The 16,118-nt window shown below is 41.0% G+C and overlaps 2 protein-coding genes across 7 annotated transcripts in view; both read left to right on the top strand.

The window, feature by feature from the left end:
- Positions 1-402: 402 nt before the first annotated feature.
- Positions 403-14,487, top strand: acot11b (acyl-CoA thioesterase 11b). Of its 4 annotated transcripts, XR_007450240.1 has the most exons (18): positions 406-669; positions 1,701-1,899; positions 3,703-3,772; positions 3,899-3,959; positions 4,047-4,148; positions 4,242-4,377; positions 4,480-4,633; positions 5,486-5,605; positions 5,737-5,875; positions 5,999-6,054; positions 6,663-6,729; positions 6,820-6,903; positions 7,361-7,494; positions 9,459-9,590; positions 9,753-9,879; positions 10,026-10,302; positions 10,934-11,042; positions 14,424-14,487. XR_007450240.1 is itself a non-coding variant. In XM_049588472.1 (16 exons), the coding sequence occupies exons 2-15, from the start codon at positions 1,710-1,712 to the stop codon at positions 10,288-10,290; spliced, it is 1,710 nt and encodes a 569-aa protein (XP_049444429.1). In that variant the 5' UTR covers positions 403-669; positions 1,701-1,709; the 3' UTR covers positions 10,291-10,302; positions 10,934-11,044. The 4 variants fall into 4 exon arrangements, 3 of the variants coding, with proteins under 3 accessions (XP_049444429.1, XP_049444428.1, XP_049444427.1); XM_049588472.1 differs by lacking the exons at positions 9,753-9,879; positions 14,424-14,487 and having other exon boundaries at positions 403-669; positions 10,934-11,044; XM_049588470.1 differs by lacking the exons at positions 10,934-11,042; positions 14,424-14,487 and having other exon boundaries at positions 10,026-10,781.
- tnni3k (TNNI3 interacting kinase) overlaps positions 12,322-16,118 on the top strand; it is a 21,581-nt gene continuing 17,784 nt past the window's right edge. For 2 of the 3 annotated variants that reach the window (XM_049588467.1, XM_049588465.1), the window contains exons 1-3: positions 13,966-14,321; positions 14,424-14,591; positions 14,715-14,807. In XM_049588467.1, the coding sequence (XP_049444424.1) occupies positions 14,249-14,321; positions 14,424-14,591; positions 14,715-14,807 (334 nt within the window). In that variant the 5' untranslated portion in view covers positions 13,966-14,248. Of the gene's footprint in view, positions 12,943-13,965; positions 14,322-14,423; positions 14,592-14,714; positions 14,808-16,118 lie in introns of those variants that run through there. The other variant, XM_049588466.1, reaches the window with a different exon arrangement.

Here is a 16,118-nt window from a genome sequence, read left to right as displayed (position 1 = left end):
ACTAGATAAGTAGGTTCCCAGAAGAAATCATTGTTGCTTCGTATTTTAAAGAAAATTTTATTTTAAAGAAGAGTTTTTAACTTTTCAAAGGTCACTTAAGTATGGAATACATTTAAAAACTCTTATATAGACTTACTGAAGCCAGTTGACGATAAATAAATGTATTTTAAAATAATATAAATGAATAAAATAAAATAACGTAAAATAAAATAAATGAATGATGAAAACTTGAACACATAAACAAATGATAAACACTGTCTACAGTTTTTCAAGTAGCTATTCATAAAAGTTTGCATCGTTGTTTTATTTAAAGAAGTGTATGCACAACATGGTTTCTGTAGTTCCACCTTAAAAAGTGTGGACGCCAGTAGCCAGTACAGGGGGATGGTCTCTCTCCCTCTCTCCCTCCCTCCAGTGGTCAAACTGTTAAGTAACGTAGCGTGTGTGTGTGTGTGTGTGTGTGTGTGTGTGTGTGTGTGTGTGTGTGTGTGTGTGTGTGTGTGTGTGTGTGTAGTTATAAAGTTGTTGAGGAATGGGTGAAATGAAAAGCGGTCCGTGCTGCAGGCTGATGATTCCCAGCCGGTGTTAATGTTTTGGAGCCGACGCCGGTTCACTGGCACTGGAAGGAGTTTGTCTCGGTTTCACCATCGGCTGTAACTTTAAATCTAGGTAAGACATTTTATTCTGTTTGTTTGCACTGTAGAGTAAGCTACGCTGGTGTGTTTACTGCCACAACTTGTTTTGCACAATGACAGCAGGCCTGTACAACCCACTTCAGGATCTAGTTTTGCAGCAGAAGCTCATGGTGAATGTTGTGGTATGCTTATTTCTACTGAAGTGAATGTAAAGGTCACTGCAGCTCCTGTCAGCAATAACAAGAAGGACAGGTGACCAGCAGCAGTTACATGGAAAACACTTCTTCTATCCTAACAAATAGTTTCCATAAATACCTCATAGCTGCATGCCCCAAAATAGTCTGTATATATCTTAAAATAGTTTCTGTCTCAGCTTGATAAAACATGCTCTACAGGGACATGTCCCAGCCTGCATTTTAAAGACTTCATGTCAAATTGCATTCATTGATAACTGATAGGCAGTACTATTAAATGCAGTGGGTTGTCAGGTTTTTCCTGATCCTTGAGTCAGGGGTTCAAATATTGAGCAATTCCTCAGACCATGACCAGAGTGGCAGATTATTGAAAGCGTCTTATGGTGCAGCACTGAACCAAACCGAGTGCAGGTTTCACATTGAGTGGTGAACAAAATCTAGGCGTGTTAACATTACAAACCTCTGTCTTTTGTAGTGGTGCATCTGACTCAACACTTCAGTCACTGTTAGTAAGTTGTGGGTGTAAACAGCTGTGTTGCTTACCCTGAATCACAAAATGGGGAGTTTACGTTAGATGAAAGTGTCATGAATGACTCCCCAAACAGATCTGACCTCCATCAACTATCCAAGAAGCACCTTTAAACTTAGAGCTGGTGTTTCTTCACTGGGACATGCTCCAGATTTTACTGCACAAAGCGATACAGGTTCCAATTATATGTTTTAAACTTTGGTGATATGGTGGCCATTTTGCTTATATATGGATCCCAGGTTGTACTTGCAATTGTTATTTTTATCCCTCAGTATATGAGTCCAAATTAAAGTTGACAGTGTCCTGGCTTTACTGTCACAAACTTTCCTTCTTTCCATGTAGTTGTGAGATATGACGTCAGAGGGGAAACATGCAGACACCATGCTGGACCCCCTGTTCATCCTGGAGAGTGAGGAAGTGTACAGAAACCCCACTGAAGTGAAGATGAGTCAGATCGTGCTGCCATGCCATGCCAATCACTGCGGAGAGCTGAGCGTTGGACAGCTACTGAAGTGGATGGACTCCACAGCCTGCTTGTCTGGTAGGAAAACTCCCAAAACAACTAACATATAAAGTCTTACTTTTAAACTCTCAGTAGTTCTTCTTACATCTCAGCTTCACAGCATGTATCTGATGATATCATTACTGTTCACATGGAGTCCATGAAGCCTTAAACACGCTCATGCATCTGCAACTCTATCCCATCATGGCGAGTGATGTATTCTTGCAGAAACTGCTTTTGTATAGTGTCTGTCTAGTCTTGCGACCACTCAAACTGCTTTTACACTACATGTCACGTTCACCCGTTCACACGCTGGTGGCCGAGGCTACCATACAAGGTGCCACCTGCTACTCAGTAACCATTCACACACTCTCACACACCAATTGAACTGCCACTGGGAGCAAATTGGGGTTCAGCATCTTGCCCAAGGATACTTTGACATGTGTACTGAAGGAGCCAGGGATCGAACTGCTGATTTTCAGATTAGCTGAGAACCCCCTCTACCTGTTATCCACAGCCGCCCTGGAAGCAGTGGACATACAGTGTAAGCTAAAAAATGTTTTTTTTTTGTCAGAGATTCCACTTCCAAGATTTGAATCCCAGGTTTCCAAAGTGGTGTGACATATCTGTACTGAGCTTTTAGGTAGATAAATAAGTGTATATGCGTGTGATGCATGCAACTCACTCACTCACTCACTCAGCCTCTCCTCATCATGCTTTTTCTCTCTCTCTGTTTATCAGACCACAAATGAGCCAAGCATTAGCTAGCTAGCCACCCTACTATCCCTTCGCCTTGCTCTCCGCCACTGTGGACTGCTTCACTGGGAGAAGAGTGTGCGGGAGCTTAGAGACAGATCTTCAGTTTCAGCTGTAGCGGCTAGAATTTTGCCAGCGCCTAATGTGTCACTGCAGCAACAGAAAGTTTGTTATCTAGTGGGAAGTCGAGGCTGTCCGTAGAGTGGAAATTGTGGGTGTGACAGTGAGTTTAAGAGCAGTGTTTAAGAAGCTGTCTGCAGTCTGACAGTTGAGTCCCCCACTCTAGCTCTGAATGTTCAATCCAATACACACCAATGCAAACAAGTTTGAACGGGAAAGTTGAATACAAGCCAGAATGTATGAAAGATGATGAACATTTTAAAGTTTGAATGGAGTTTCTACGTGAATGTGTGAATGAGGAGAGAGGAGTTGAAAATGCTTGAGGAAACTTGAATTTGGGTCAAGTGAGCTAGGGTTTGCACCAGCTGGATTTAGGTTGCTGCATCCGCTGGCTGATTTGGGGTGTGTCTCTGAAGCTGCTGCCCACTCACATCCAGGCAAGGTAGTCTGTAGCGGCAGGAAGTGAGGCTGAAGACACGCTGTGATGGAGGCTACATAAAGACAGTTGTTGCCAATGCTGGAATAGGACCTTTCGCTGCAGGATTCTTCACTATTGATTCAGGCTTTCACCCAACAGACAAGCTCTTTCAAATGACCTGTGATAGACCAAAGTCCTCCCCATTTATTTGCAACATTACCCGAATTTATCCAGTAACATTAAAGCAATGGCTACAACAGCATAAATAATACAAAAGTATTTTGCTTATGGGCCACTGCTTTCATATTTAAATATATCTGTACACAAGCAATAGATAACACTGAGGTATTAACATACTCTGGTGCTCTACAGACATATTAAATGCATTTAAATTTACAGGGCTGTCGTCTTTCCGTGTGATTGATTATTTCTGTATGCCTTTATACATGCGCATATTTACAGCTCATGAGCTTTCACTTTGCCTGACTCGTAGATGCTTTGTGGCTTTGTGTCGCACTTAAATACCTGTGTAATCTTTTCTCTCCCAGCTGAGAGACATGCAGGTTGTTCCTGTATCACTGCATCTGTGGACGACATCCATTTTGAACACACCATAGGGTAAGGTATTACCTTAATGCTGCTCCAGGTGAACAATAAATGTCTCACCGGTCCGGCTTGTGTTGATACTACAATCACTGCTCTGTGTTGATAGTGAAAAGAAGTGTCTTTGTGTGTCTCCTCCAGGGTGGGAAAAGTAGTCAACATCATAGCAAAGGTCAACAGAGCCTTTACGTCCAGTATGGAGGTTGGTGGATGTTGTTTTTGATTTCAGCAGAGTGAAAGCTCACTTTATTTCAGAAAAATGAAAATGTGGTGACTCTGTTCATTTCAGGTGGGTATATTAGTGAACTGTGAGGACCTTTACACTGGCAAGCAGTGGAAGGTTTGTCACGCCTTTGCTACCTTTGTCGCCAGACGAACTGAGGCTGGGAAGGTGAGGGACAAGAACTGAAATATGGACACAAAGGCATTTTACCAAAGCTTGAGTTCAACGTGCCCTGAGTTTATGTCAACTATGTGAACACAGGTACAGCTGAAGCAGGTGCTTCCTCGCACACAAATGGAGCAGATGGAGTACAGCCTGGCAGCAGAGCGGAGGAGGATGAGGCTCATCCATGCTGAGATCATTACAGACCTACTGAGCAGCAGCACAGCTCAACTGGGTACAGACTGTAGACAGAGGGCTTTATAACACAGCACCATGGCACACATGCTCCATTTAAAATCAGATTGATTAAAGCTCCTTGTTTACGCACTCTCTCCAGGAGAATGCCAGGAGTACCAGGACGCTGTGCCAGCTGAGCGGACACGAGTGGAGAGTGTGGAACTGGTGCTACCGCCACATGCCAACCATCAAGTCAGTACATTCGGGGGCCAGATTATGGCCTGGATGGAGAATGTGGCTACAATTGCAGCAAGGTGTGTGTACCTAGTTTCCAGTTTTCCTCAGTTTAATTTGAATGCGACTCAAACTAGTTTTAAAGGAATATTTGAATATTTTATTTTCAAATTGTCTTTGTCAGAAGCGTTCTCGCATACTTGAAATACTCAGTTTTGTTAAGGTGAGGGGTGGTGCTTTGGTTGAGTGTGCAGGAGGCAAGACATGATGCGGATGACACAGCGGTCACGTAGCCACTTCGTAATTTGGTCATGAACAACAGTCTCTTGCCGTTCCTTCAATTTGTCTAACGATGTTGGCTTCGGCCCTTTCCGACAGAAGTTCCAGAATGTCGTCATCCCTCTAATTAGAGATCTTTGTAGCTGTCTTTATGTAAATGAACCTTTCTTTCTTCACTCTCAGATATTTGTTGTCTTTGGTTTTGTGTGAGCTTCATGATAGAAACATCATCAACATGACCACCTGCTCGCTGTGAAGGATCCTAAAAATTACCTGCTGTATTCACACACTGGCTCAATCGGTCATTGCACAGATTTTGTACCAGGGAGGGAATTTGAGTTCTCATATATTGCTGGCCAAGAAATAGCCCCACATAAAACTCCCCACAAAACCACAAATTGTAATTTGTACACCTTCGCATTAGAACAAGTGAGATAAAACATGGTAATCAGTGAGCTCTAGAGATGCTGGTAGGTGGGTTTTGTTCCTTCGGACTGAGCCAGGCTAGCTGTTTCCAGTTTTTATGTGAAGGTAACTGGCTGCTGCCTGTTGCTTCATTTTTATTCATTTTTAATGATAATCTAACTCTCAGCGTTTTGTAATGAGACCAATGTTTCTCTCTCTCTCTTTATTTTTTTCATACCTTGATCTAGTCGCTTGTGTAACGCTCACCCAACCTTGAGGAGCATTGACATGTTCCATTTTCGTGGCCCGTCTCACATTGGTGACCGACTGGTACTGAAAGCCATTGTGAACAATGCCTTTAAGCACAGGTGAGTCTGCACATAAAGAAGCATCTTATCTAATCAAGCTTTGCAGTTTGAACACATTCAGTCTAAGAGTGTTTTAACTGGAGGTCTGTGTGTTTGCACTTCTTTTTGTGAACCCACGCCGCTCCATACAGCATGGAGGTGGGAGTGTGTGCTGAGGCCTACCAGGGTGGAGAACCTCTGCGCCATATAAATAGTGCTTTTATGACCTTTGAGGTGCTGGACGGTGACAGGAAGCCGTGCACGCTGCCACGACTACGACCTGAGCCTGTGGTGAGTTTTCTTAGTTTCATAGCAGCCTAAAATGTACAGTAAAGTCTAGAGCCGAAAAAAAGTTTAAAAAAATGAGCATCCTTATATGAGGATTTCAACATTAGGTTTTCATATGTTTTACAGGATGGGAAAAGACGATATCAAGAGGCTATTGCCAGGAAGAAGATTCGCCTTGATAGGTTACTATCTCCCCTTAAACCATCAGGTTTTGCACTTTGTACAGCCTACTGATATATCAGAGGGCTTGGTTCACATGGGTCATTGCAGATGTGTTTATTGTTGTCAGTGTAAAAGCTGCTGCGTATGCAAAAAACACATTTTCTCCCAAAGAAATTACAACATGCGAGATTAAAAATTTGTATTCATTGCATTAGGAAAAGTGTGGATCATAAAACGTAAACAAATACTTTAAAAAACAACAGTTATAGTGTCTGAATGTAATATAAAGCACTGAAAGTAAGAGAGACAGTGACAGTAATACAGTCATCATTTCCCAGTTTGTCCAGTGTTGTGCTACATAATCCATTGTTTACAATACTCTGCAGCAGCACATGACTTGGCAGGGCAGCATATCACAGTTGAGCAGACTTTGGTGTGGAGTCTATCAGGCATAATAAGTTCATTGTTCAACAGAAAAATATCCGGCCTCCAGCAAAATCTGTATTCCACTATTTAATAACCAAATGTGTTGACTCACAGCTATAACATAAAGGTTTATATTCTGATCAGGTTCTCACATCTTCCTTTTGTCCCTGAATGTAAATCACTGTGCCCTACATGTTTACAGGAAATACATTATCTCCTGCAAGCAAACTGAAGTGCCTGTGTCTGTGCCCTGGGATCCAAGTAACCAGGTATTGCAATTTCAGGCAAACAGAGGCTCACATGCTTTGCGAGGCTTATAATATATTGCCTCTGTTTTCAGACAGTCCCTTGTTTTTTAGATGTACCTGAGCTACAATAACGTGTCGGCACTGAAACTAATGGATACCAGAAACAACTGGGTATTAACTACTGAGAAAAACAAGGTCAGTATTGTTTGTGTTATCATCCAGGATATAGCTTGTTAAATAGTTACAGCTGTTGTGAATCCACCCGTGCATTCTGATCTGTATTATTCTGGATGAGCTGAGGTTACAGGCTTGAGGTCACAGAGGCTGTCCTGGAGGTAGGACCATGCTGCTTTCATTAAATTGCAGAATATTGCAGAATAAGTCCGAAAACTTTGTCTAAAGCTGAAACTTTAAACGTACCTCTGCTCCCTGCTCTCCAAAAGTCATTTTCAGCGATATGGAGAATAAGATCTTGATATAGTCACCCTCAAAATACATATAATTACCATATTTTAATCTCCCATGCACCCACCAGCTAATGTGGCAGTTTGACAGCAGTCAAACTCCAAGTGTACACGTTAGCATAACTGGAGCAAATCCTATTTATAGACATAGAGCCCACCTCCTCTTTGTGGATGTGCTCCATTCTTAGGTCAGACTGTACACACTGGAGGAAAACCACATGCTGTGTTTCAAGGTGGAGATGCACGTCAGCGTACCGGCAGAGCAGACGTTCCACCTACTGTCAGACCTGACGAGGAGGAAGGAGTGGGACCGGCACTATGAGTCAGTATGAGTAGCTTCATCTGGTGCACCAGGCTTACAGTTAACTCAACAGCAGAGTAACCTGTTATATAGTGTTTTTAAATCAAATCATATCAAGTTTATTTATAGAGCACATTTAAAAACAACAGTTGACACACAAATATAAAACAGAGTAATACCAGTAAGGACAATTACACACGTAAAAAGATTATAAAATACTGAAATATTGAAACCACTGCAAATAACCAAAGGCCATTGAAAACTTGTACATTGTAAGGTTTGTCTTAAAAGTGTCAATGGAGGGGGAGCATTTGAAGGTTATTCCAGAGCTGTGGAGCAGCTACCACAAAGCCACGATCTCCCTGACCCACCAGCCTTGATCGCAGGACAGTTAAAAGACATTATTCTGAGGATCTAAGAGGTCGGGAGGTGGAGTAGGGGCAGAGAAGTTCATCATTATACTGAGTTATCAGCCTGTATGGCCTTAAAAACAAATAAAAGAACTTTAAAATCAATCCTGTATTTGGTAGGTAGCCAGTGCAGGGATGCCATCACTAGTGTAATGCTGTCTCTTTTTCTTGCTGTCAACAAATCACTTAAAAATACTAAAATCAAGGCCTTCTGATTTCTACGGAAGATGTAAATATTGAAAAATGGGTCACAAATATACAGTTTAATTTAAAAAAAAAAAAAAAAAAGTTGCGTAATTTCTTAAAACAGCAGGGCACTGTAGAATTTAGCAGGCAAGTGTTTCTAGGGGTCTATTTCCAGCTGCGAATTAATATATATTTACAGCTGGACCATGTATGTGGAGTAGTCTCAGAAGAAACTACACTGCCTGTCAGTGCCTGCCATAGTAATGAAGGGGGTTGTCACCCAGTGCAACAGTGTGGTTCACTGCTCGTAACTAGTACAGTGCACATTCGGAACAGGCTGGCACTGCTGCTTGCAGCTCTCTCGAGAACTGCTCATACAAACAACTTCACACTTGACACTGTACTTCTTTGGTCCTGAGCAACACACTTGGGGCCCAAACAGCTATAAATTTACTATCCATCCATTTTCATCCGCTTATCTGGGGCTGGTCACGGGGGCAGCAGGCCGAGCAAAGCACCCCAGACATCCCTCTCCCCAGCAACGCTTTCCAGCTCCTCCTGGGGGACTTTAAGGTGTTCCCAAGCCAGATAAGATATGTAACCCCTCCAGTGTGTTCTGGGTCTGCCCCGGGGCCTTCTACCAGTGGGACGTGCCCGTAACACCTCTAACAGGAGGCACCCAGGAGGCATGCTAATCAGGTGCCTGAACCACCTCAGCTGACCCCTGTTGATGCGAAGGAGCAGCGGCTCTACTCCGAGCTCCCCAGAGATTAGAGAAATTTATCATGATGCTAAGATATTGAAAATATTGAATTATGTTGCAATTCTAACTTAATGTACCCCAAAATAACATACATGACTTACTTAGTGTGTGTACTACATTTACCTGACAAAGATGTGTTACTGGTAATGTTACAGAATCAGATTTTACTCACAAATTATAACAGTTCAAATATGATGCCTTATTATTCATTAGACTATTCAGCCTTATATTAGAATCATCCACCTTGCTCCACCTTGAACAGACATTAACTAAATTTAATTTCATTTAGTTTATTTATAAGGACAACGCACATTAATCAACATTTCTGTAAAGGTGCCAGTGTTTGCCAGCTGGCTAATTTTCAACTGCAGCCCTTTGGCAGGATGTGTTGAAACCAATAAAATGATAAAATTCACAGGACATAGACAGAATAAAGATGTAAAGACAGCATTAACTGCAGCAATCAGAAATTGGGATTGGGGGACAGTGCAGAGCAGTGGCGATTAGCTAGCCAGTGGGACACACACAGGGACTATCACATGCAAAAACAGAGCAGCTTGGATCACAACACAGAGTGAGCGTAACTTGCATTTCATCAAATGCTCATTACTTTGTGGCCACTGCAGGGACTGCGAGATGATCAACCAAGCGGATGAAGAAGACACCCTTTATTGGATCGCCACACCGTCTGTGAGCAAAGGGGGCAAAGGCCAGGACTTTATCTTGCTGGCATCCAGGAGGAAGCCATGTGATGCCAGGTGTTGTAACATACCTCATAATAAACACTTACCCTGCTCATGTCATTTCATTTTGATTTCCTTTTTCATCCTATATTTTATATGCACCCAGTTATTGCATTACTGCCTGCCGCTTGCTCTCTCATAAAGTCTCATGATGGTATCCTTCTTTGTCCCTCTCAGGGACCCATATCTGATCGCTCTGCGCTCTGTCACTTTGCCTACTCACCCTCCCACTGAGGACTACACCAGGGGAGAGGTGCTCTGTGCTGGCTTCACAATCTGGGAAGAGTCCAGCACTGTCACCAAGGTTGGCCAAATTAGAAGGGCACGCAGTTCAGCACGCCACGCTGGCTATGAGCACATTACTGCATCCACTAACCACTCATAACTGCAAATGAATCCAAGATACAGTGGTTTACTGCACCACATGTGACCCGATGTGTTTTGTTTCAGATCACCTACTACAACCAGGCCACACCGGGCGTCCTCCCCTACATCTCCACAGACATCGCTGGCCTCTCCTCCAGCTTTTCCAGCACCTTTTCCGCCTGCAGTCACTTCCTGGAGGCCAACAAGCACAGCCTGGCTGCTCTGCCGCCGTCTGTGCTGTGACACAACATGGATTCCCTCCAAGGGGAGCAGTGGGAAGGAGCAGGATCATCTCACTGTCTTCATCCCATTTCACCTCTGCTGTGGAGATGCTGTGCTCTTGTTATAGCAAGATTAATAGGTATGAAGCAAGTGTGCACAATGTCTCTGAATCTCTGAGATTTTAAGCCTTTTTAAATTTTATTAGAGCTAATATATTTCGACGGACTTTCTGAGCTTTACAAACTTACAGATCAATAAAACGTTTTTTTGTGTATTGAACAGAATCTCAGCAATCTGTTACTTGAGACAGCCATGTTTTTAATGGTACTGCCAGTTTTTTAGTCTAAGCTGAGACGTTTCAATCAGCCTCTTTTGTTATAGTTTGTTTTCTACCTCCTAAATGAAGTATTAATCTATTTGATTAAGACTTTAAATATGAGTACGCCAAGATGTACATTTAGTGTGTAATGATGCCGTTTTGTTTTGACAATGTATAGTTTTAGAGGACAACTCTTGCACTTGCACTGATTGTATGATATGTTGACATTTTATGGCCAAGAATCTCACATGTCAAGCTGTCTTGATTTTAACTGAAACAATAAACACAATAGAAAAGTGGATTATGCTCATACGAGCTGTTGTGTTGGTGTTCAACTCGCTCACCCTGCATTCCTGCCATTCCTTAACCATTTTTAATGAAGAAAAAAAGAAAGAAAAACACAGCTTGCAGCTGTATCCCACTGTAACTTGGGATTTTTGTGTGGTAATAGGTGCACAGACCGGCGGAGGAGCTCAGTGGAGTCTAAATGAAACAGAAAGCCTTTGCTGACTGCCTCTGACTGGGGTTTAAAGGAGTCCGTGGCTCTGCTTGCTTTCCAGGTATTGTGTTTGTTCCATGATCATCCTGTTATGATCAGACTACTTCCCCAACTGCAAAACAGGGAAGAGTACAAGCACAAGCAAATGCATCTGTAATGAAATGTTTTATGTCAGTCCACTGTGAAATTTCTGGTAAAATGATGAAATACTGTTGAGCAGGGCAGTAATGCTGGGAAATGAATCAGTCCAAAGCGTCCCTGGATGAGTACTTTATGTGTGTCAGCCTGCAGCTTGACGCTCGCAGCCAGTTCACACCTCTCTGCAGGTCACTGAACAGTGTCTGATCGGATGTGTGCTATTCTTGTGAAAGGCCTCGGTCAGCGAGGCAAGCTGCCCCCCCCCCCGAGGGCCGTCGTCAGTGCCCATTCCCAAGCCGTCCTCCTTGTCCTTTGTTTCAGAAATGCACCTGCTCATCCCTGCTGGCTCTTAACACTTTCAGAGCAGCCTCCATCTGAGCGTGCTCCGTCTGCCTCTACCACAGTGCTTCCTCCCTGTCGCTCATGATGCTTTAGCTCCATAGACTGGTTTACTAAGTCCTTTTGCTCATGTTTGCCTGCAACATGTCGGCTGTCACCTGGGAGGCAGGCCTTGCCAACAGCGCCAGGATAACGTGGTTGAAGGTTTGCTCTCTGTGCACCAGACTTGTATGACCTGTTACAAAAAAGTATTCAACAAAAGAAGACATAAATACATATGAAAACCAAATACTGAAGGCAAGTATTAGTGGATTGTTTTTTCCATCCTTTTTAAAAATCTATTTTAATATATTTTGCTCATGCTTGTTAAAACCCACAGCTGATTACAGAGTATGTTGCATGTTATATTGCATGTTACTAGTTATACAAGAAAGGTATACAGAAGCACGCACATCCAGACGCTGAACACTAGGTGCTGGACAGGACTTTGCTCACATGAACATAAATTAAATTAAATTGGGTGGTAATTAAATATAATATACGTTCATGGCAACACAGTCTAGTGCATGAGGAAAAGAAACTAGTTAGTCATGTCCCATCAGTGTGGAAAGAACCGACTCAAAAAGTTAAATATATCCTAAATTGCTGTATTGTCTGACTTCTTGTCTGATTGTGTGTAATTATATCAGTGTCTCACTTTCCTTTTTAGTAACACAGGGATGTCAGAGGGTTTTTGACAGACAACCAGTCCCACATGTTGTTGTCCTGAAGATTTAGGACCCCTGGCACCTGCTTATCTTACAGCACAGCACCTGGAGTGTGACTTATGTCAAAGAGAATACATTTTATAACAATATGCAAATGCAAAGCCTCAGGTTGTGTCAGAGCATCTGTTGCCATAATGACATAGTGGCAATGACAAATTCAACTTCTTAATAATACTTACTTTGTATCATAAGAAAGTGCACTTCCTAATAACTGCATTTGTCATCAGTGGATTAGTTGATGTATACAGCAGGCAATTGGCCACGTTCAGAAAAATATATTACATTAAAGTCGTGTCATTCTTATTGTGCCTGGTAATTTGAGGGGTTAAAGGACACAAGGAGGAGTTTACATTCAACAATTAAACACAACTAAGACTTAATGGGTTTTAAAGGCTGTTTAGACTCAATATGTCTAAATTAGACTAGGTTAAAGATGAGGGGGAAAAGCACATAATAAATAGAATTAAATTTATTTTAAATTACAGAACTGCGGCTGTTAACCGTTTTGTTGACCGACTGGACAGTTTGAGTACTACTTTTTTTGAAAAGGTCGAGGTTCTGTAGTCCTGATTTCTGGAATCTGAATATTTTCTGGTTGCTCAGTCCTCTGTGATAGTGGCCAAGATTTAATATTTTTTGGTATTTTCTGACATTTAGTGGATTGATCGGCTGAGTAATCCTCAGGAAGCATATCAACAGGACTGATGAACAAAGAAGGTAATCTTGGGCTGCAGCCGTCTGTGTTTTGTTTTTGTTTCATTTAGTGTTTTGTTCTGTTTTAATGCAGCAAATTCTCAGCATACATTGAATGTAAATGGCCGTATTTCATACTGGTAAAAAAAAATTACAGAACTGCACAATTTCAACTTGAGCAGGTAAAAATAACACTAGAATATTTATATATCCTGACAGCGTGGAGAGATCCCTTTCATCACTTGAAAAGATTACATTTACAATATCAATACTGCACCATTAAATTAACAAAGAAAATGAAAAAAAAATGGAGTAGGAATTTTGCTTTGGTGGTTTAGTTTCTTATCTTATTTCTTAGGTCAAGTGATTTTTTTTTCTTTATGGAACACATGGCACAATAATACAGACAAAACACTATAAAATAATTTCAGTACAGATTTGCACCAGAAGTCTATTTCAATATTAATATGAATGCGTGGACTGGTGGCTGGAGAGGTGCCAGTCCACCTCCTGGGCACTGCCGAGGTGCCCTTGAGCAAGGCACCGAACCCCCCAACCGCTCGGGGCGCCTCACCAAGGGCAGCCCCCTCACTCTGACATCTATCCACTTTGTGCATGTATAGGTCCTGTTTGTGCATGTGTGTGTGTCTTTTGGACCTGTGTGTAATTGACAAGCAAGAGGGGATTAATAAAGTAATAAAGTAAATATTATGTATGTAAAAAAAAAAAAAGAAAAAAAAAAGATAAAAATAAATAAATATAATAATAAATAAAATAAAAACAAAAACATAATTAAATTAAATTAAATTAAATTAAATAAAACATTAAATTACAGAAAAACATAAATAATAAACAGATTCTTTCCCACTTCCTTTTTGCGAAGTGGAAGAAAGCTCAACTGATTCACTATTACAGGGTGAAAAAAGTCCACCTCAAGATTATTAACAGCATATATTCTTACAACTTTTGTGGCCAAATTACTTAAATGATGTTAAGATTATGTATTTTTAAAAGAGTAACTACTCAGGGAAACTACTCATCCTTTTGAAGAATATGACACTGTAAAAGACTTTTGGGATGATTAAGCCCAATTTTTAATTAAACTGATATAATATCATAATGTTTCTATTAAAATGCTTTAAAACGTTAATTATTGTTCATCATTCTAAAACCTGGCTCTGCAGTTCAACCCCCACCACGTGCTCCTGTCACTCCCCGCCTACGTTGTAAACACAACTAATCACGTGACGGAACCCGGAAGTGAGAGACGGTTTGAAAGAGTAGGGTTTGCAGCTTCTAACTTGTATAGTGAGCATATTTAATCGACAGTATGAGTCAGGAATATATGATAAAGCTACAAACTGCAACGAGAGAAAAGCTGAGAAGATTTAACTCCCTGCGCGGTGAGTTTTATATCTGAACTCATGTTTCCTCCTCCTGTGTGCAGTCTGCTTCTTATCCTTCATCTGAAGTGTCATAACCTGCTGCTGTTTCTTTACCTGAAGCTCGACAGGTGCAGCCCGGTGAGTTTTGGGACGTGGTGGTTGTGACCGCGGCGGATGTGAGTCAGAAAGAAGCGTATGAGCTGCAGATCAGAGGCAAAGTTGACCGGAAGGAGCTTCCCCTCGGAGTTCACTACAAGGTCCTCTCAGATCCGCCCGGATCTAAAATAGGTGAGTGAGTCAGACAGCATGCACTCTCCAGTTTCATTTCACTGCCCTCTGTTTGCTGTTGAGGGGGATCAACAAGGCAAGGCATTATTATTATTATTACTAATATGACTGTGTGTTTACAAGGGAACGGTGGCTCCACTCTGCACGCGCTGCAGCAGCTGAGTGACATCTATGAGAAGACTCTGAGCAGGCTGAGAGTCATCCTCATCCATGCAGGTTTGACATCACTTCTGTGGCCTGTTGTTATTGTTTTTAAATAAAATACAAGAAAATAATGTGTTCCACCGCTTTTCGCCCAACAAACGCTGGTAGAAATGTAATTACTTTCATTATTAATTAATTTGCCAAATACTCTCTTGATTAATCGATTAACTGTTCGCTCTATAGAATGTCAGAAAATATTTTCTTTTAAAAATGCCCATTACAATTTTCCAGAGCGTGACTGTTCACTGTCAAGCTGCCCCCCCCACCCACCCACCCACACACACACACACACACACACACACACACACACACACACACTTGGCATACCACACATGTATTTATATTTTACATACTTTAAACACCAAGCATTGTGCACACATTTTTATATTTTTACAGACTTTACACACCCAGCACAGTGTACATATTTTTACAGTTATTGTAACGTGAAAATCTTTACACACTTAGTATAATGCACATATTTTTATATTTTTACCTACTTTACACACTAGGGATACATATTGTAGCATACTGCACATATTTTTATATTTTTACATCACATTAGTGTTGCAGCAATATACTGGTTTCAAGGTATACCGGGATATAGAAGTTGACAGTTACCTTATTGTGTAGATTTGCTCATCTACAATGTTCTACAATGGCATTTTACACATATTTCCATTAGTAAATGATTTCAAGTTTCAATTATAGTAATAAAACGTTTGCTTAAGCAAAAATAACCCCTCTATAATATAATTTCTGTAATACCGCAAAAATATTTACAGAGACGGTTCTTGTACCGTAAAAATGTCATACTGTTGCAACCCTACTTTACACACTTAGCGTAATGCACATTTTTTTTTATACATTTTTAAATACTTTACATACTACTGTTTAATTCACACATATTTTTTTTGTATTTTTAAATGCTTCTTATTTTCATATTTCTTATTCCTACTCAGAATTCTGTATGCTACTGTATATATTGGAGAGACTCACAGTTCCCTCCTGGGGATCAATAAAGTATTTCTCATTTTTTTAAGAGATTGAATTTACAATAATAAAGGCCTAAAATCAAGCAACCAGAACTTTGCCTGAAAAATAGCTGAAATTATAAATTGATTAATCAAAAACTATGCTCTATGAATTTATGTAATTATTTCAGCTCTACAGGTACATGCTATGATGACCTCCATCTCACTTCAGTACAGATAAGGGACTGCAGAAAAATATGGATGAGTCACATGCGTATATATTGTACTATTAAAGTACTGCTCTATAAAATGAGAAAAATTTAAAGCTGTTAACGCCCATGATTTCTTAAAG

Source organism: Epinephelus fuscoguttatus, linkage group LG10 (genome assembly GCF_011397635.1).
Source record: "Epinephelus fuscoguttatus linkage group LG10, E.fuscoguttatus.final_Chr_v1".
Taxonomy (NCBI): domain Eukaryota; kingdom Metazoa; phylum Chordata; class Actinopteri; order Perciformes; family Serranidae; genus Epinephelus; species Epinephelus fuscoguttatus.
Note: the sequence above shows the minus strand (reverse complement) of the source record. Positions and strands in the feature narration are given on the sequence as shown.